General features: G+C 51.0%; 7 protein-coding genes across 7 annotated transcripts; 4 read left to right on the top strand and 3 right to left on the bottom strand.

Annotated features, from left to right (window-relative positions):
* Positions 1-86: 86 nt before the first annotated feature.
* On the top strand, positions 87-755 carry maiA (maleylacetoacetate isomerase MaiA; the record flags this gene model as incomplete). The annotated part of the gene is made up of 1 exon (XM_046087068.1): positions 87-755. The coding sequence occupies one exon, from the start codon at positions 87-89 to the stop codon at positions 753-755; it is 669 nt and encodes a 222-aa protein (XP_045943035.1).
* A 198-nt stretch (positions 756-953) lies between these two features.
* On the bottom strand, positions 954-2,249 carry fahA (fumarylacetoacetate hydrolase FahA; the record flags this gene model as incomplete). Its single annotated transcript, XM_046087069.1, has 1 exon — positions 954-2,249. One exon carries the CDS (start codon positions 2,247-2,249, stop codon positions 954-956), a length of 1,296 nt encoding a protein of 431 aa, XP_045943036.1.
* Positions 2,250-2,615: 366 nt separating this feature from the next.
* Positions 2,616-4,111, top strand: hmgA (putative homogentisate 1,2-dioxygenase (HmgA); the record flags this gene model as incomplete). The annotated part of the gene is made up of 4 exons (XM_046087070.1): positions 2,616-2,683; positions 2,733-3,242; positions 3,298-3,942; positions 3,991-4,111. 4 exons carry the CDS (start codon positions 2,616-2,618, stop codon positions 4,109-4,111), a joined length of 1,344 nt encoding a protein of 447 aa, XP_045943037.1.
* Positions 4,112-4,539: 428 nt separating this feature from the next.
* Positions 4,540-5,364, bottom strand: hmgX (the record flags this gene model as incomplete). Its single annotated transcript, XM_046087071.1, has 1 exon — positions 4,540-5,364. One exon carries the CDS (start codon positions 5,362-5,364, stop codon positions 4,540-4,542), a length of 825 nt encoding a protein of 274 aa, XP_045943038.1.
* A 503-nt stretch (positions 5,365-5,867) lies between these two features.
* Positions 5,868-7,249, top strand: LDX57_005391 (4-hydroxyphenylpyruvate dioxygenase family protein; the record flags this gene model as incomplete). Its single annotated transcript, XM_046087072.1, has 4 exons — positions 5,868-6,526; positions 6,585-6,644; positions 6,698-7,055; positions 7,115-7,249. The coding sequence occupies 4 exons, from the start codon at positions 5,868-5,870 to the stop codon at positions 7,247-7,249; spliced, it is 1,212 nt and encodes a 403-aa protein (XP_045943039.1).
* Positions 7,250-7,433: 184 nt separating this feature from the next.
* On the bottom strand, positions 7,434-9,959 carry LDX57_005392 (uncharacterized protein; the record flags this gene model as incomplete). Its single annotated transcript, XM_046087073.1, has 9 exons — positions 7,434-7,495; positions 7,546-7,682; positions 7,733-7,786; positions 7,863-7,987; positions 8,036-8,070; positions 8,130-8,177; positions 8,227-8,339; positions 8,407-8,494; positions 8,552-9,959. The coding sequence occupies 9 exons, from the start codon at positions 9,957-9,959 to the stop codon at positions 7,434-7,436; spliced, it is 2,070 nt and encodes a 689-aa protein (XP_045943040.1).
* Positions 9,960-10,783: 824 nt separating this feature from the next.
* On the top strand, positions 10,784-12,356 carry CYP51A_2 (cytochrome P450; the record flags this gene model as incomplete). The annotated part of the gene is made up of 2 exons (XM_046087074.1): positions 10,784-10,978; positions 11,034-12,356. The coding sequence occupies 2 exons, from the start codon at positions 10,784-10,786 to the stop codon at positions 12,354-12,356; spliced, it is 1,518 nt and encodes a 505-aa protein (XP_045943041.1).
* Positions 12,357-20,807: the final 8,451 nt, after the last annotated feature.

Raw genomic sequence — 20,807 nt, forward strand, 5'->3', positions numbered from 1 at the left:
ACTGTTCCACCCTATACTTACCTATTACCCACCTATACCAACTACCTCTATACCATCTCTCTTTCAAACCAAATCAAACCATCAAAATGCCCCAAATAACCCTCTACACCTACTTCCGCTCCTCCTGCTCCGCCCGTCTGCGCATCGCCCTCGCCCTCAAAAACCTCTCCTACACAGCCATCCCCGTCAACCTCCTAAAAGACGAACAGCACTCCACAAGCAACACCACCCTCAACCCCTCCGCCACGGTGCCTACCCTCCTCATCGAATCAGACAACAACCACACAGTCAAAATAACACAATCCCTCGCCGCGCTCGAATACCTCGACGAAACCTTCCCCGACACAGCCTCCCTTCTCCCACCATCCAGCGACCCCTCCGCGCGCGCTCTCGTCCGCACTCTCTCGCACATCATCGCCTGCGACGTCCAGCCCGTCACGAACCTGCGGATCCTGAAGCGCGTGGCCCCGCTAGGTGTCGACCGCAGTGCGTGGTCGAAGGAGTTGATCGAGGACGGGTTCCGGGCGTATGAGGCGATTGCGGAGAAGTCGGCGGGGAGGTTCAGTGTGGGGGATGAGGTGACTATGGCCGATGTGTGCTTGATTCCGGCCGTTTGGGGCGCTCAGAGAGTCGGGGTTGAGTTGGAGAGATATCCGACTATTGATAGGGTTGCGAGGAACTTGGAGGAGGTGGAGGCTGTAAAGTTGGGACATTGGAGGAATCAGGAGGATACGCCGGAGGAGTTTAGGGTTTGATTTATCTATTATACATGGGTCTATGGGAAGGGTTAGTCGGTGACCCTTTGGGCTTCTATGGTGTCTCGTTCTGTGGTAGTGAAGGAGACGAAAAGAAATGAAAAGAAAATGGTTCAATCTATTCATCCTTGTCAGGTATAGCTATCACAAATTAAACATTCTTTTGAACGTCCAACGAGCATAATCCCGACTGTCAAACTAAAACTCCAACTTCACAGCCGGAAGAATCGTCCCCGTACAATCTCCAAATCCAACATAATTACCCTCCGTACCCGCCTTACCCCTAAGAACGATCGTGTCGCCATCCTCCAGGAAGATACGCTCCGATCCATCCGCCAACGTAATCGGACTCTTCCCATTCGTCTGCTCCAGCAAACTACCCTGCGTCTTCGGCTCCGTGCCGGAGATCGTGCCACTGCCTAGCAAATCACCCGGGTTCATGTTACACCCCGTGATAGTGTGATGAGCTAGCATCTGCGGGAACGAGTACAGCAGATTCTTCGCATTGGACTGGGAGACGAGCGTGGGCTTGCCACCGGCGCTCGTGAGCTCCACCTCGAGCGGAATATCGTAGACATTTGCGGCCTTCTTCTCCTGCAGATACGGGAGTAGCGAGTCGCGGTCTCCGGGCTCGAGACCTGCCGAGCGGAACGGCTCCAGGGCATCAAGCAACACGACCCAGGGGGTAATGGTCGTCGCGAAGTTCTTTGCGTTGAATGGGCCCAGGGGCACGTATTCCCATGCCTGGATATCGCGAGCGGACCAGTCGTTCATGAGCACGAGACCGAAGATGTGGTCTTCAGCCTCGCTGATGGGGACTGGATGGCCCAGGGTGTTGGGTCTAGAGACGAATGCCGCCAGCTCGAGCTCGATGTCAAGTTTCTTGCAAGGAGAGAAGGCGGGGATTTTCGGGTCTGCCGTGGGGTTGGTCAAGATCTGACCGTTGGGGCGATGGATAGGTGTGCCGGATGTGACGACGGAGGAGGCACGACTGTGGTATGCGACGGGCAGATGCTTGTAGTTGGGCTGGAGGGCATTTTCGGGCCCGCGGAACAGCACACCCACGTTGTATGCGTGGTTCAGACCCGCGTAGAAATCGGTATAGTCACCAATCTGCATGGGGACATGGTTGGTCACCTCGCTTAAGGGGAGCAGGGCATCCTTTTGCAGAGCTCCATTGTCCTTAAGGATCTGGGGAAGGGTTGTGTCGGCGCGGAAAACACTCTGGATGTACTCGCGCACTTGGCGGTGCACGGGGCGACCCAGCGCCGCGAAGGCGTTCAGCGTAGGCTGCGAGAAGACGCCGAGATGAGACTGAATGGCTGGGAGCTGGGAAAAGCCGCCAGAGGATGCGAAGACGCTGAGGTTCAGTGCATGGTCTCCGATGGCGATGGCGGCCACTCGCGCGGGGGCGTTGGCGGAGGAGATGATGCCAAAGGGGATGTTGGCCAACGAGAAGGGCGAGTTCTTGGGGATTGAGAACCAGGAAACCATGACTGAGGATGAATACGAAGGAGAATCGTATGATGAAAGAAAGCAAGATCGAGAACAGCCGGCGGGACAAATAAATTCAATTCCATTCGGGGTAAATTCCCCTCATGACGAGCGCCGCGGAACCGTCCCGCCCCCGCTTATTGCCGGCTGTTGGGCTTCGAGCCAATTCCGCCATCCCCGCATGTTGAGCCACGGAAGATCAGCTCGACTTGGCCGTTGCTCTCCAATTCCCGCGCTCTCCGTGCCTTCGTGACTTGATGGTGATGGCGTCGTCTCTTAAAACGAGCACGACACTCTCGTCGATATACCGACCAGTCTTCTTTATTGCATTCAACCGCAACCCTACCCGCCTGAGATTCAGACATCATGCCCGTCACCGAATTCTCTCACCCTGATCCCTACACCTACCAGAATGGCTTCGACTCGTATCATGAGTATGTGATAGATCTTTTCGCATGGATTTGGCTCTAACTGATTCTGCAGGTCGGAAGCCATCGCCGGAGCTCTCCCCGTGGGGCACAACTCCCCCCAGAAAGCCCCGTTGGGTCTCTACGCTGAGAAACTGTCCGGCACGGCCTTCACAGCCCCTCGACACGAGAATAGACAGACCTGGGTCTACCGGATCATCCCTGCTGCGTCGCACGAGAATTTCGTGGCGGAGGAATCCGACTCTTACCATACGCGCATGACGACCGAAACCCACAAACTGCACCACATCCCCAACCAGCTGCGGTGGAACCCCTTCGACCTAGACGAGAAGGTCGACTGGGTACATGGTCTTCACCTCGTCGCGGGAGCGGGCGACCCGACCCTGAAGCAAGGATTGGGGATTCTTCTATACGCTGCGGGGAAAGATATGGGCAAGGAGGCGTTCTACTCGGCGGACGGAGATTTCTTGATCGTACCGCAGCATGGGGTATTGGATATTCAGACCGAGCTGGGACGATTAGTCGTTCGTCCGAACGAAATCTGCGTGATTCCTCGAGGTGTCCGGTATGCAATTTCTTCCCTCCTTCCGCTAGCATCCAGACTGACCACCTAATGTCAGATACCGGGTGACTCTCCCCACAGGTCCTGTACGCGGATACATCTGCGAGCTCTACCAGGGACACTACCAACTCCCCGAACTGGGACCCATCGGATCCAACGGTCTCGCCAACGCCCGCGACTTCCAAGCCCCGGTAGCATCCTTCGACGACGACGAGACCGAATACCGTCTCTACAGCAAATTCGCCAACACGCTGTTCTCGGCACGTCAGGACCACAGCCCCTTCGACATCGTCGCCTGGCACGGCAACTACTACCCTTACAAGTACGACCTGGGACGATTCAACACTATTGGATCGATCTCCTTCGATCACCCCGATCCGTCCATTTTCACGGTTCTCACCGGCCCCTCTGACCACGAGGGCACGGCCATCGCCGACTTTGTCATCTTTCCGCCGCGGTGGCTCGTGGCTGAAAAGACCTTCCGGCCGCCATGGTACCATCGTAACACGATGTCCGAGTTCATGGGCTTGATCACTGGGAACTACGATGCGAAGACGGGCGGTGGGTTCCAACCTGCCGGAGCGAGTCTGCATAATGTGATGAGTGCTCACGGCCCGGATTCGGATGCCTACGAGGGGGCGAGTAACGCGGAGTTGAAGCCGCTGAAGGTGGGGGATGGGAGTATGGCATTCATGTTTGAAAGGTAAGTCATTTTCCAGAAGAGGTATTGAATAAAGGCTAATTGGAACAGTTCTTTGATGGTGGGCGTATCGGAATGGGGACTCAAGACGTGTCAGAAGGTGCAGGAGGAGTATAATGAACATAGCTGGCGGCCGTTGAAGAGACATTTCCAGAACCCGAACAAGGCTTGAGTGTGTATAGTTATTTTATGATATCAATTTGATCCATGTGTTGTTTGAACAAATGATGAAGTGTTTTCAGCGTTGCGTAGTCAACAGATATGCGCTTACCAATATACACACATGCGTATCCTATACTGTCTTCTAATACTCGGTGAGTACCAAATTATGCCCATCTATCGACGGATTCAATGCATTTTATGCCTTACACCAGAGAATTTTTGTTCCCAACAATATATTGTAAAAGCAAAAGAACTTGAAGACATTGGCCAAGCATTTGCATTCCAGCGGGAAGCTTGTCTGTCACTAATCTCATTGCATCATATGATAATGCTAACCCTATCTCCTTAACAAATCTATTCAAACTAACCACCAAGCAAAAGCACCCAACACCACCAACTGCAGGCTAAAACACACACACACACACATATTAACCCAACTCAAACCTCCCCACCCTCCATCTCCTTCCTCAACGCCTCCTTAACAATCGCCCCACAAGCCTTCGCATACGGATTCGTCTGCACGGCCAACTGTTGAGCAACCTTATTCCCAAACCGTCCTCCCATAAAGAAATCGCGACTCGCCATCTCCTCGAGCTGGTCCGGCTCCACACCCCGAAGCTTCTCAGGCCCGGACTCGCTGTCCGGATGCGTGCGCTTCCATCGCGCCGCGCGGAGAAGCAGGTATCCGCGATGAGTGTGCGCGTCTGCGAGGATGCGCGCTTGTGTGGACGAGGCCGGGTCTGCGGGGGAGAGGGGCGTAGAGAGGGTTATTGCCTGGCTGAGGTCGTTGAAGAGGGTTGTTGTGTGGGGGGCGTTTTGGGGGGAGAAGAGGGTAGAAGAGGTCTGGTCTTCTTGGTTTGAGGTTGAGGAGCTGGTGCTGGGGGGAGTGGATTGGTGGTCGATTAAGGTACGGAGAGCTTGTGCGCGATTGACGTAGGCGGATGGATAGGTGGGATATTCGGTGATGAGGGCGTCGAGGTCTTGGATTGCTGAGTGGATAGTTTGGGATGGGAGAGTGGTTGTGGTAGTATTGGAAGTGGAGGTAGGTTGTTGGAGGGAGCGCACGATGGAGAGCTCGCGCTGTTTGAGAGATTCAAAAGCCTCTGAGTCCGGGCCTGGAAGATTCAAGTGGACTGGATACGCAGGTAGAGAAGGGTCGATAGTGACAGCCGCAGAGGGAGAGGATTCGGCGTCAAAGAGCGCCTGGAGGACGGCGGAGTCATTGGAGGTGAGAGACGGACGGGAGGGCTGGATGGTGGTCATCTTGGCTGGATTGGGTTGCTGTGTAGAACCAGAGAGAGGAGGTGTATCGGAGAATATAATATAAGATTAGCTTCATAGATCCCTGCAGGAAATATCCGATGGCGATACGAAGGCAACGCACGGGATGTTATGATCTCAGAGCTGGGCGGGTGTTGTGAAATACCCGCGTCCAGCCGTCGGTTGCCTGCCAACATCCGCCACCACCCGTCGCCTCCCCCAATGGCTTCATTATTATTGTCATCCGCCGGGTAGTTCGTGGTTTGTGACTGGGGCTCCCATGGATCTACAGGAGATACCCGTGTCTGCGTCAGCCGGGATTTCTATTGATCGATGTTACTCGTTCATGTTGGATCCAGAAGCTATATATGCCCTCTGTGTCTCTCTCGTCTTGATCCTCCTCCACAGAAATGCTAAGAGCCTAAGAATACAATCAGATTGTTTTATCGTGGATAAACCCCTGAAAACAACTCTATCTTATCTCTAGGCTTGTACCATTCTTCAACATGGCCCCCACAGCCGTCTCGCCACCCCCTACAAACAGAACTCCTGCCATCGACAACAGTCTAGCCAGCTACAAGGGCTATGACCACGTCCAGTGGTACGTCGGAAATGCCAAACAAGCCGCGACATACTACATCACGCGCATGGGATTCCGACGCATCGCATATCGCGGCCTCGAGACCGGCAGCCGCGCCATCTGCTCGCATGTCATCCGCAACGGAGACATCACCTTTATCCTGACCTCGCCACTCCGCTCTCTCGACCAGATCGACCGATTCTCACCCTCGGAGCAGGAGGAGCTGAGAGAGATCCACCACCATCTCGAGCAGCACGGCGATGGGGTCAAGGACGTTGCATTCGAGGTGGATTCCGTGGATGCCGTCTTCGACGCCGCCGTGAGCAATGGCGCCAAGGCCGTCTTCTCTCCTCGCGTGCTGCAGGACGAGGACGGGGAAGTCAAGCTGGCGCAGATCCAGACCTATGGGCAGACGACGCACACGCTGCTGGAGCGCAGTGCGTACCGCGGCCTTTTCCTGCCGGGTTATAAGATCGTGGACGAGGTGGATCCGATCTCGTGTATGCTGCCGGACGTCGGCTTGCTTCAGATCGACCACTGTGTTGGGAACCAGGACTGGGATGAGATGGACAAGATCTGCGAGTAGTATGTCACATCACGTCACCACTCTGCCAATATGCAGGTTGAACTAACAGTTCCGCAGCTATGAGAAGGCTCTTGGATTCCATCGGTTCTGGTCCGTCGATGACAAGGACATCTGCACGTAAGTCTCGCCAAAATTGCCAGTCGATACAGAGCATCTCTAACAAATCACAGCGAGTTCTCCGCGCTCAAGAGTATCGTGATGGCCTCACCCAACGAGGTCGTCAAAATGCCCATCAACGAGCCCGCCAAGGGCAAGAAGCAGTCGCAGATCGAGGAGTACGTTGACTTCTACAACGGTGCCGGCGTGCAACACATTGCTCTCCTGACCGACGATATCATCCGCGACATCACCAACCTGAAAGCTCGTGGCGTGGAGTTCATCAAGGTGCCTGACACGTATTACGAGAGCATGAAGATCCGGTTGAAGAAGGCTGGTCTGTCGCTGCACGAGGACTTCGAGACGATCCGCAGTTTGGATATTCTGATCGACTTCGACGAGGGCGGGTATTTGTTGCAGTTGTTCACCAAGGTATGTTTGATTTTCATCCAACACCGGTCTCTGGAGTGCGCGCTAACGGTTGAATGCAGCATTTGATGGATCGTCCTACCGTCTTCATCGAAATTATCCAGCGACACAACTTCTCGGGCTTCGGAGCCGGGAACTTCAAGTCGTTGTTCGAGGCGATTGAGCGGGAGCAGGAGCTCCGTGGAAACTTGATCTAGTCTGGACATGTGGGGTAAAAATGGATGATGTATATGACCATGCATTTGGCTTGCTTTGTTCTCTGTATAGCACGTCTTGTTATTTGTAGCGTTGATAATGTCAATGTTATTTTATCTGAATCCCTGGACTTCCACTGCTGAGAAATTATATATCCTAGAATTCCGTCTACTTCGTTTGTTATAATTACTTCTTCTTCGATGAGCCTCCTGGGGTCGAGCCCGGACGGCGCTTGAACTTCCGCGGATCTAAAATAGTTAGCATGGATTGATTAAGCCCTAGCACAGCTCACACATACCTTTGCGGCTCATCAAGACTCTGTTGCGAGTGCCCTTGCCTCCTTCCCAGAAACCGCTGCCAGCCTTGCCTACAAGAACCGCACGGCATACTCCACAGTCCTCGGGTCGATATATTTGCTCCCGTGAGCAAAAACCACTAGAAAGCAACGTCAGAAATGGGTAAAGACAGGTAGCTGGGTTTCTTACCAAATCATGCGGTTTGCGTGCTCATTGGGGTGATCTTCGGCTGCATCATGGCATCTAATCGGGTTAGCATTGCACATGTATATTAAGTATTGCGCTTTCCGCCTCTTATGAAACGGACAGCTTGACTTACTTATCACAAGGGAACACTTTTGCGCAGCAGCTGAATCTGAACCAGCGATAGCTCTTGCCATAGTGCATGCAACGACCACGACGAGGGAGTTCCTGGCCAGCGACAATGCCGAGAACCTCCTTAGGCTGCAACATATTAGCACGGGCGTTTCACCTTCGGTTGAGATTGCATACCTTCTTCCGCTGCGGAGCTTGGTCTCGAGAGGTGACTAGAACAATCGCATTAGAATTTCTGCTCTGGATCGTGCTTCATCGTAGATAGACTCACATGCAGCAGTTCCTACTCTCAGGAACTTGACTTCGGGGAGTTTGAAAACTAGATAAAATTAGCATGTAGCTGAAGGTGCGCGATGGCAGATACCTACCCATCTTCCGATGACATTGCCGACATGCAGCCATTGCGTTTTCACCACGAACAGCCACCACACCAGGTGCAGGGAAAGATGTTGAGCATTCCGCGCAGGTAGGAATGAAGCTACTGTTGGGACGTCAGATATTGTCATTATTTATGATCAGTGGGATGCTGAAGATGCACAATAGCCCACCTAGGAAGAAGATCGTCAATTATACAGCCATCCAAGTCTAGGTATCCAGCACGATTTGAATGTGAATGGATCAATTGACGGCGGAATCCTATAACGAAGGTTAGCTGCTGCGTGAATATTCGTGCCTAACGGGATAGGATCATACCCAAGCTCATCGTATTCGCGCATTTCTTGCAAGATTCGACTTTCGGCTGCAAGGTGTCACTTTTGTCTTTAACTTGTGGTACATGCTTCACATCCAACTGCTCCTTGCATCTTTCACATTTAACAGTGACGGAAAGTCCAACCAGATCTAGAAGTTCGATTCCATAGAGTTCAATGAAGGGAAATGAAATCGCAACGCCACGCTCCGGAGTTGGCTCTGGGAGATTCGGAACTGGTGCTCCACCATCTTCGTCTTCCTCGTCCGAGGAGTATTCTTCCGATGTAGACACATCCGTACCTCCACTGTCATCACCCCCTTCCCTAACAGACCACTCGGGCGGCCGGGGGACAACGTGGACGTGAGGCTTATCTCCCAATTGGACATTTCCAGTAGTTGGTGCTTCTTCCTTGATTTCTGGCTCCGCGAGTCCCGGCCCCGCTGCGGCCAAATCAGACGCTTCTTCCAGAGGGGTTTTCGCAAAGTTGTGCATGTTGCTCGTCAAATAATTGACCTGGGACATTAGGTTGAGATTGAGGTTTTTGGTGATCCATTGCGTGAATCCTGCCTCCACTGCCCGTGCCTCTATGCTATCGACGCCGCGTAGCTCCACGGCACTGGGCTCCAGAGGATACAGACTCGGAACCAATAGCTTCACGGCTTTGACAGACCGCAGGGCAGGCGGAAGTCGCTCGACCTTCGGCGGCTGAATGGGAATAACAAACGAGAGCTCATCTTTCGACTTCTGGAACAGCGGTAGCCGACCAAGACGTGCTTCAATCTGTTTCGTCTCCATAGCCCGTCTTTTCGCGGCTTGTGCTTTTTCTTCGGCAGAGAATACCGGGGCTGGCGGTTTAGATTTAGGAGCCGTGGCTGTGACCTTCCGGTCACCCTCAAGAGGAACAGGCAAGGACTGTAATCTCCCCACTATCTCTCGAATGGCCGGGGTTTCATTCGGTTTGGGGTTGTTGACATTCGTGACAAACTTCAGCGTAGGGCCTCTTTCCGTAGTCGTGAGTAGGCGCTCCAGGTGCCGATCGAGGGAGTTCATCCATGTCAACAAAGTGCCGCGACCACCAGTTCGCAGCGTGCTATCCACAATATCATCAAACCCTCGCGAGACATTATCTTGAAAGGCCTTTTCCATTTCAGGATTGGCGACCTTCAAAGTGGGTCTTCTGCCAGACGGGTATGACGTTGGAACATGCAGCGCACATTGGAGTTTGTCCAGGTCAAATGGAAAGTCGGGATCCGACGGCACCAGACCAAATGTGAAAGTCGATCCAGAGTCATCTGAAGTCTCAGTTGGATGAAATCGTCGCCTGAGCTGATTTATTTGGAACTCTCGTGGATTTGCATTTTCAGCTTTGGAGAGGGGTCTCTGACCCGCGGGGCTGTTGGTGCTGCTCATGCTGCCTGAGGTGATAGAAGAGAGGAGCGGGGTCATGTAACTAGAGATACTCAATGGTACAGAGAGGAAGCAAAGGCAGTAGTTGAAGCAGCAAACGAGGCTATTCACAGGGCAGAAGTATATAGATGGACAGTGTTTGATTTGATTAACTTAAACTACAGACGTTGATCTGCTGACTCAGCTACCTGGATGGTGCTAGTCCAAAAGAGGCATGGCGTCATTTGGTGGAGGCAAAACAAAGCGAAATGATTCATTTGGAGTCACGATGACTCCTCAGCCCCAGTTCTTTGCGATCCTTCTATGCCAACCTGTCTCATTTGGCTGGGAAGAGTCAAGGAATGACTCATCCTCTGAACCAAGGCATATCAATCTTTACATTTCAACAGCCAATGAGACCCGACTGCCTAGGACTGCCAATGACCAGGTGCGATTAGTAATTCCTCGAATACGACTGATCGTACCTTGACTGATCATCTCGCTAGGGGCAACACTACGGATCGAGAGGCATGGATTCGGCCCCTGGTTATATATCCAGCACCATATCCTCAGTAGCTCTTCTGTCTGATCGGACATCCAGGGTGGTCCGACTCGGATCGTAACTCGCCGCTAGTGCCAAGCTTCCCCCTTCCTCTAGGTGGTGTCAGCGAAATTGGAGAAGCTCCGATTGTCCAAAGGGGCAGTGCTCAAGTATGGAAAGACTAGAGAGAAATGAAGATGCCTACAGCTCTCCGGCAGGGACGAAGCTCTAGAGGCTCCTTTATAAATTCGCCACCGGTCAAATCCATATCCTTCCCTAATACCGTAAGCTGGAGGTGTTCGCCACGATGTTGTCTCTTGCTCAGGCTTCTGCTTATGCCGCCGTGAGCGCGTTGGCCTTGATTGTGTGGAATCTCGCACGCCAGCTGTTGCTTCATGACAAGTCCAAGCCACCTGTTGTTTTTCACTGGTTGCCATTTCTTGGGAACACCATTAGCTATGGAATGCAACCGTACTCTTTCTTCCTGTCTTGTCAGCAAAAGGTAAGAGATGAAACATAGCCCAATGAATGATGTGCTAATGAGCAACCTCGAACAGTATGGCGATATTTTTACCTTTGTGCTGCTAGGGAAGAAGACAACCGTGTATTTGGGCGTCCAGGGTAACGACTTCATCCTCAATGGCAAGCTGAAAGATGTGAACGCCGAGGAGGTGTATAGTCCTCTTACCACGCCTGTTTTCGGGTCCGATGTCGTCTACGACTGCCCCAACTCTAAGCTTATGGAACAAAAGAAGTTCATGAAATTCGGCCTTACGCAGAAGGCGCTGGAGTCGCACGTCTACCTGATCGAGAAGGAGGTTTTGGATTTCCTCAAGACGTCACCAAAGTTCAAAGGGCCTTCTGGGGTTGTCGATATCTCGGCAGCTATGGCGGAGATTACTATCTTCACCGCGGGCAGTGCACTACAAGGCCCGGAAGTGCGCCAGAAGCTCACGGCCGAGTTTGCTGAGCTGTATCATGATCTCGATAAAGGCTTTACCCCCATCAACTTTATGCTCCCTTGGGCCCCATTGCCACAAAATCGGAAGCGCGATGCTGCGCATGCCCGTATGCGTGAGATCTACACGGATATTATCAACAACCGACGCAAGAGCCCTGGCCAGGAGAGCTCAGACATGATCGCAAATCTCATGCAGTGCACTTACAAAGACGGAACCCCGGTTCCAGACAAGGAAATTGCCCACATGATGATCACCTTGCTTATGGCCGGCCAACACTCGTCGTCGTCCATTAGCTCTTGGATTATGCTGCGATTGGCTTCCGAACCCGACGTCCTTGAGGAACTATATCAGGAGCAAGTCACCAACATCGGTCACGGCTCGGCCAACCTGCCTCCTCTCGAGTTCAAGCATTTGGATCAACTGCCACTCCATCAAAACGTCATTCGAGAAACCCTACGCATGAACTCTTCCATTCACTCCATTATGCGACAGGTCAAGAACCCCCTCCCTGTCCCTGGAACTTCATATGTCATCCCCACCGACCACGTGCTTCTTGCATCTCCTATCATGACAGCCATGAGCGACGAGCACTTCCCCAACGCAAACAAATGGGATCCGCACCGCTGGGACAACCACCAGGACCAGGAAGAAGACGGCGGAGAGATAGTCGACTACGGTTACGGCAAGGTCTCCAAGGGGACGGCGAGCCCGTATCTCCCTTTCGGCGCCGGCCGTCACCGCTGCATCGGGGAGAAGTTCGCGTACCTCAACCTCGCGGTCATTGTGGCGACGCTCGTGCGCAACATCAAGTTTTTCAATGTGGATGGTCGGAAAGGGGTTCCAGAGACTGACTACTCGTCTCTCTTTTCTGGACCTGTGAAGGGTGTCAAGATCGGATGGGAGCGGCGATTCCCTTAGTCTATAGGACGTGGGGATCATGTGTCGATGCAGTTCATGCTGTGTGGAGTTTTCTTCATTTCATGTATAACATAATACGTTAGGAACAATTAATCGAGATCACATCTGTATGAGCGTTACGTTGGCACAGAATTCTATGCACTCCATCGTCTTGGTAGGAAAGATTTACTTTGCCCAAATGCCCCCTCCGTTGCACATGCAATGCGACAAACTCCTAAGCTTGTACGCCTACCAACAGTACTCGAAAATTTATAACAAGAGTTGACTCCTAGGAATATCCCCGGCAGAGTGACAGATTCATATCTTGCACATTCTGTACTTTGTCTCGATATTGATCATAAACCAGTAGGTCTCTTGAAAGCGTTTCAGAGATTTTAGGGAAAATGTTTATGCTTGCATTCGAGTCTCTGGGTACACAGCTTTGATCTACTTCAAGAGGTAGTAGGACATCATAAGAGTAAATCTTAACGGACAGATAAACAATAAGTATGAATCCTTGACGAATAACAAACCATCTTGTCTCTCGATTTAATCATTAATAGGCGTGTTTACTTGACGCTAACTCATTGTTTTTGAAGCCCGTATGTGTTCACCCTTCCAATCAAACAGGCTCTACAAACGAGGAAATGGACCTACCAGCGTATCTAGGCACCAAACCATCATTCACCGATCTAGGTATGATTAAGTATGTACATTACAACACCTCAGCAAGCAAGGTAACAAAACCACATCATCTGGTGGTGCTGATCCTATTCTATTCCAACAATGAGATGATCTTACAAAGTACCTGCGACCTTACACGTGAGAAGTCCATCCTATAGGTACTTACTACTGCGGCACTTGACACGATCATCTCGACGGGGCGTTTGAGGAACAGTGGATAACAGCTCGGCAAGCAAAGAGGGTACTTTGTCATGTCTCAGATTTCTTTTTTTCTTATCTGAGGCTGAGCGTTGAAAATCTAGACAACTCATCGACGGAAGATAGCCCCATGTCATGTCGAAATAAGAACGCCATGAAGTGGAAAGGAGGGTGGAGGTTTGGTGCGTGTGACCAGGAAGAGATTTCTGTCAGATTCAGGGGGCAAGAATAAATGAAAGAAGGAAAGACAAGCAGGGAAGGCGAGCGACAAACCAGAAGCTAGAAGGGAGGAAGAGGAGGGACGGGAAGATTAAGAAAAAAGAAGGCAACCCTGCAACATGAAGGTTTTGGAGTTGACTAGGTTCTTAGTAGAGTTCATCGAAGTATCACACCACCAGGGAGCACAAAAGAAAGCAAGACATGCGTCAAGGCGCCGATCGACAAAGACCTACCTGGTTCAGGCCTTGAATACGAAGTAACTGCCCTGCAAGCCACATTGATGCGAATTGACGTTTTAGAATTTCTTTTGTAGTTTTCATTTTTATTTCTTTCTTGTTTCACTTTCAGGTAGGGGGGAGGGTAAGGGTAGAGGCTCATGATGCGATGGTGTGGTATGGTATGGTGTGGTGTGGTGTGGAAGATTCATCACAGCAAAGTATAGCAGAAGAGACGAGAAGTAAAATCGATCTGTCGAGAATCGACGCCTCAGAGCAACTGATAACGTCAAGTGTCTTGTTCATCCATCCTATCCAGACCGTCGGGCTGGTGCGCTACTGCAAGCCTCCCTTATTCTCAAGCCCCCTCCGAGTAGGAATCACGCGTCCGGACGGTTGGAGGAAAAGGTCCGTTCTGTTCCCAACTGTACCTTGAAGCTGGCTTTAGAGATTGGCGGAAATATCGTCAAAGGGGAATAATAATGAATGATCATAAAGGTTGATGACTTGTCAACGGTCCTGTCCTGAATTCCAAAGCAAGAAGCAGGGACAAGAGGCAGTCACAGTGTGATCGAACTGCCAACGCAGAGATCTGGTGATCTTGGGATCGACAGTGAGCGTCGGGAGTCGGACGGACAAATGCAAGAGACGAGGTCAGTTCACAGACAGGATGAACAATGAATACTGAGCATGGAATACTGAACAAACACGTGAGAGGCGTTCTTCTATAATTAGGGCTTGGCCGGGAGGTGACAGCTTGACATGGATGATGTCACGGCCGGACCCCATCCGGCGAATTTACCGGACATTTCTGACTTCACGGTCGCCTGGATCAAGCTGTCTGAGGTTTGCTTGCCCCTTTCAAATGCTCAAACCTGTCTGATACCCTACCAGTCTTGGTTCATCGTGTCCGAGTTCTAGATGGTCCATTGTATCCTGCAGGATTCGAGTTGACGCAAGTCAACCAGGTCATGACAACCTCCACAACCAATGCCACCAACCGACGTTGCGATTCGAAATGAAAAGTTGAGGCCCCGACTCCGTCCAGCTCGTTTCTGCGACGCGTGGTTGGGGCAAGCAACCTTGAAGCTGTCTCCCCCTCCACCAGCAAAGACGGGGTCATCCTTGAGTGAAAGAGTGGAAAGTCACCCTCCACCCTTCGGATACTTTCTCCTGTATTCCCAGGGGCTAGACCTTCGAGATCATGGGCCTGGTCGATGCTATCATGATTCATATTACCTATCTGCCAGCTGCCTGGGCACACAACGATTGGCTCTGCATGCTTCCCCCCCTCCCTCCTAACTCGTTTTCTCATCGGTCGCTCCGACATGCAGATGCAATCCAGCCGGGGACATGGCTTAATGGCTTGATGCACAATCGTTGCGCCTTCGTGTTGGTCCCTGTCCGATGGGGGAAGCTCCAAGCATTGCCGCATTATGGTTTCATTCGCACGCACGGATATCATGGCATCTCCAAGGAAAGTATCTCGATATGTAATTGAGGGCGTCGATACGAAACCATACCAAAAATCAAATCTGACGAAAGACCCCGCCGGAGTTCATCAAACCGACCAACGCTTATAGGTCTACACCGGGTAGAGTCTACGATGCTACGCCATGCATTTCGATCTTATCCATCGATCTATATTTGCCGGTCAGCAACCAGCCATAATATAGCCGGGCGCGCTTAGAGCATTTAATACCAGGACATGATAAGATACAAACACGTCAAGGGAGAGAGGATAGCCAGGGGAGGATAAAGCCAAAGGAGGGGAAGGAGGGAAGGGAAGAAAGAAAAGCCCCTTCCAGGCTTTTTCTCGCTAAGAGACTAAGGCAGTTCTCCAACTTCCCCACCAAATCAGCGTCTCCCCCGCGGCCGTTCCCAATTTCCCCTCCCGACGCACAGGGCTTTGCTGGCGCCCCGAGGACTGCCGGGAATGCAACCTCGATCCACCAAACGAAAATGTTCGGGAGGGGAAAAGGACGGAGGGATGACTAAAGGAAGAGAAGCGATCGACATCAGCACAAGTACGAGTCAGCAGACCTATTGAGATTTTCGCCGCGTCTAAAAGTACGCCTTACAGTTGACTTTGATAGTATTCACAACTCTGTAGGCAGCAGCAGGCGAATATTAGGCCTCCAGACTTTGAGCTCACGCCTCAAACAGTGTCTGAAACCGACTACTTTTTGGCCTAACAGAGTGCTAGCCAGACATAAAATAAGTATCTAGTAGTATAGATTCAGGTGAAATACACAATACCGGGCTTATTTACGCCCCGGTGTTTCCACGTGAATCCTGAATACGGCAATACATCGGTCGACACGCACAAGTTTCTCCGGGAATCCTCCGTCCCAGGAAAACAAGCATCGATCTATTCCTCTACAAGCAGTGAGCACTCGTTTCCAGAAGAGGGATTGCTCTGGAATCCGATTTTCGTCTAAGGTCCCGAGTCCATCCCCAAATAGGCTCAATGGCGAGAGTCTCATATCATGCATATGTTTATCCTGTTTTACTGTTGAGTGTTGGCCAACACCGTGATTACCCCGAGGCACAGGCGAGGCCATGCACGCTGCACGCTCAAGCGCGCGACCAACGTATACTCCGCACCGCCAACATCCATCCCTCCTGCACCGCGTTCCATCCGAACTCTAGCAGAATTCCATACAGGACACCCGAATCAGCTGAGCGAAAACCGCGCAAATTCATGCGGAGCAAGGTCCTCCGGTGATCATGTAACTCTTGGGACGGTTAACTGTCAAGTTAGTCGAAAGTCTCCCTTACGGATAACAAACTGCGGAGTAACTCGAAGTGGCGGTCGGCAACGATGGCGACGTGGTCGTTTAAAAATAAACAAAGACACAAAAAATAATAGCCGTCCACGGGATCTCGCAACTAGCAATCCCGTACGGAGTAGAAAAGAGCAATTCCCATCGGGATTGGACCCCTGATGAGTTGGTTGATTCGGAGACAAGACGGGATTTTTTAGTACCACTCCGTCCTTCACTTTCCGAGACGGAGCAAAGACCAAAGAGGGAGGCTAGTGCTCCGTTGCCCCTACGGTGTACGGAGGAAGAGATTCTGGCCCATTGGGAATCTGGAACTTGGACAAAAGGGTATGAACGTGCATCCAGATTGCATGGATGTTAAGATCCCGGGATAGTACTCCCACGAGTCATGGACCCTCTTCATCCTGGTCATCACATCGGTTATTCTCTGTTTGCCTCTCGCGCGTTCGGCACAATTGAATATTGCCGGTGTTCCGTGCAGGGAGTCGGATAGAGTACCGTACCTATCCGACCTTTGCCTGTACTTTGTACGCCCCCAGGGAGAAGCCAAAAAGGCACAAATAGTAATACGGGGGTGAAGACCATTAGACCAATTCCAATACCATAAGCTCCCATTGGGCACCGATCTATAAATCCTCGCGGCCAACATTAATATACATCGGGCACCATTGGTCATTGCTCAGAAACCGAAACTACTAACTAAACCCCCATACTCCATAGGAAAGTGAAAGGCTGAAGGCATCCGCTTAGCGGTATGTAATTATGTATACCTTGCCTATTCCGTAGATCTGTAACCCCGTGACCTGACCAAACCCGTCCACTTCCGCCTCCTCCCACGCATACCGCCCAAACAGGCTAAGCTGGCAGTCCCAGGCGTTAGGCTGTTACATAAAATACGGGCATCCCACGCCTTTCCCCGCCGCCACGCCCATTCTAGCGCAGAAAACTCCGGTAATACCAGCCCGGCCCGGGCACCCCCAAATACGACGGGTCGCCCTGGTAAGGTAGGTACGTAATACAGGACCTACGATACCGCTATTCTCGATCCGTGGAAAGCGCGACCCCCATGCCCTGTTTATCACGCCTTGTCTGCGGTGGCTGTTTCTAGAAAGCTTCGAGAAGCATGCGCTGGCGAACCTTGTTTGTATTTTGCTTTGCTTTGGCCCCCGTGACGAGGACCATGGGTTGAAAAGTCAACAGGCAACACGTGAACATGCTAAACAGGAGCAGAAAACAGCGCAGTCAGCCACGGTTCAGCGGTGCGCCTCCTTCCCCTCTGTCTTTTATTAGACCGGGAGACGTCATGTCGGGGGTTCCGGGTATTTCACATGATTTGATGGCTGGCCAATTAGGGACTCGGGATTGAAATGTCACGGGACATGGGGTAAGTGGCTGATTTTTGCTTGGGTTTTTAGGTGCTGCCGCCCTGTAGTTTGACTTTTATGCCTTCAGGAGGCATCATCCATCTCACTGGATACTTACAACTACATCATCTCGGATACGTTACATATCCAGCCTCAACACTGAGTAGACAGTGTACGGTAGGTTAAGTTCTTGGATTCTTACACACATCCATGGATACACACAGTACTCCGTTGGTAGGTAATACCGCGGAGTAAAAGAATACACGCATTCAAACCACTAAACCTACACAGTCATAGATACCTACCTACTAAACCCATCCTGTCTAGTAGCACTTAGCAGACCAGCAAATGCCATACTCCGTCTCCAGTCCATCCACGTCAAACCGCCGCGTCCCACAACCCAAAAAAAAAAAAAAAAAAACACCTCTAGTCTAGCCTAACTTCAACGGAGCGCAGCACTCCGCGCTCCCTCCTCTCCGTAACCCCCAAACAGGAAAGCCCTAAACCCAACCCGGCATTTTGATCCCGAAAACAGGGCCTCGGTCGGTCTACCGATTTTCCTCTGCAAGAGCGCCCGCCGCCAGAGCTCGGCATCGTCCCGATTCCTCGGGATGGATCTGAAGGATAGCGCGAAATTGGAAACATTTGGCCCTTTTAGTCTTACATTTAGTCACCTTACGGGGAGCGGAGCATTCCGTAGGGTAAACTAGGGTTGTCTTGTTTTCCGCGCTATGGTCTTTGAATTTGAATTAAATCAAGGATAAGGGCGTGGACTGGGGCGGTTTTCAGTGTTTTTTTGGCTCCTCAGATGACATCAGATCTTGTCATTGGTTGGGGCGTTTGGGGGGTCTGTGACTCTGTTGAAGTGGAAGATGGGGTCGGGTTTGGAGGACTGTGCTCCGGATATTCATTAATGTCTTGCTTTGACGCCGATGCTATACGGACTACAGAGTAGGTTGTGTGTGTGCCTTGGTTTCAGCATAGTCCGGTTTTCGAGTTGGAATGGAGAGATGGAGGAGATGAGGTCATTTAGAGGGAGAGTGTCTTCAGAATCTGCAGTGAGTGTTTTACAAGATGTATGGCAAAAGGGCATACTATTCGATGATATATGCATACATAAAGAGAAAAGTAAACAAGAAGATACTATTCGGCATCCAAAATCCCCGACCGAGTAGAAGTACTCGGCATGCCGAAAGCACATCTCGGTCGGGACCGCCACACAAAAGACGCAACCGGCATTCCGAGAGAGAAAAAAATTCATGCACGGGCAAGACCGCAACGCCCAACCTATGCCGAAAAGAGAACACAATTGACAAAAAAGCCAGGCCCAGCCCAGAATGTATGCATGTCATTGCATCAAGAAGGAAAATTTTTTCTCTCCTAGACCCCCCCCACCTCCCAGCCTCTTATCCATTGAAATGTATCAGAGGGAAAGGAACTGGTAGACTGGAGGGTGGGACACATAATCCGCATATCAAGTTTTAGAGATATGCCCGTTATACTTACTGTATAGCCTTACACCGTACAGCGAGACATCTAGACCTGATAATCGACCACGGACTAACCCCCAAGATACTCTTGTATTTGTTGCCTGTTATACTCAATACATTGTCATTGTATAACAGCCTAACAGTACCGGTGAGGTTTAGCACCTACTTTCAACAACGAATCAGTCTTCTGCCCGACCTTGCCTTCCCCCGCCGACCCACCGAATCCAGGACCCGCAAGCAGCAACCCAGCTGAAAAAAGTAAAAAACGAGTCCCAACCCGTGACTCAGCAAAAGGTCCAGAATTTGATCCCGTCCGAATTTAACGATTCCTCACTGGCCAGAGGGAAAGAAGAGGTAAGAAGAACAGAAAGATCCACACGGAAACCTCTCCAACTTCTTTCTTTCCCTTCGATCCTCGAAGTAAACTCAATCAGGACAAGCTGGTCAAACCCGGCCGAATGAGAAGGCCGTCCTGGGAAGCTGGAGATCCGGTTGACGGGCTTCTAGCTCCAGCCACGATGGTTTGCAGGATCGTTACTCCACGTTTATCGGGAACAGTCGGACGTCAAGGTTTGAGCGATTTAGGTATAGTGGTCGGGAAGTTCAGGGACGGTAATTTTTTTCCCTCACTTCTTTTTTTCTGCTTTTTCCTTTTCTCTTTTTTTTCGTTTTACCGGTGGATCGGTGAGGACTGGAGAGGCTCATCTGATGCACTCTGTAGTCTGTACAGTAAAATCTGAACTAACACTACACTATAAACCGCCTAGCTGTACTGTATTTTTTCCTGCTGGGGGTGAATCTCACGCATCTACTTTCTAGTTGTTATGCACGATTCTTCCTGACTAATTATTCCTTCTCCATAACTTCCCATTTCAAGCATAGACCACGGAGCACTGTGCTACGAAGAAACAACCCCATATCCAAACCTACACCGTGTACTACCTTCAGAAAGGCGCGATCGAGGAATCCGGGAATGATTCCATGATGATGTTCTTGTATCAAACATTGACATCAGCCGTCATTTGACTCCGTCTTGAATGCAACGTAACGTATATAACATATTCGTTACGTCATGGCCAACTCCCCCCCCCAAGCACATGAACAGACAGGAGCAGGCAGCTTAAGTTTTTTAATTTTTTTTCTTCCTCCCCGCGGGTAGAAAAGTTAGCAAGAAAGTCCAGTTTTTCCCATCTCGTGCGAGTCCCAAAAAACCTAAATTGGAAAAGAGAAAAAAGAAAAAAGGAAAAACAAAATCCTAATCCTAAATCCTAATATTAAAGAAGAAACCCAATCTACCTACTTCTCCGCCACATATCCCCGGACTTGTGGCAAAGACTTTGTTTTAGAAACTTTAAAAGACTCGAACAAAAAAATGAAAATGCACGTGCAAAGCATATGACTTGCATTCTTCCGTTCTTGTTGGCGATTTCTTGTGATCTCGGCCCGGTAACTATGCATACTTAGTTGCTTACTTACATGTGTTGGACGTGCATGGATACTTACCGTACTTCTTATT

The sequence above is a fragment of the Aspergillus melleus genome, assembly GCF_016097325.1.
Source record: "Aspergillus melleus strain CBS 546.65 chromosome Unknown contig3, whole genome shotgun sequence".
NCBI lineage: Eukaryota > Fungi > Ascomycota > Eurotiomycetes > Eurotiales > Aspergillaceae > Aspergillus > Aspergillus melleus.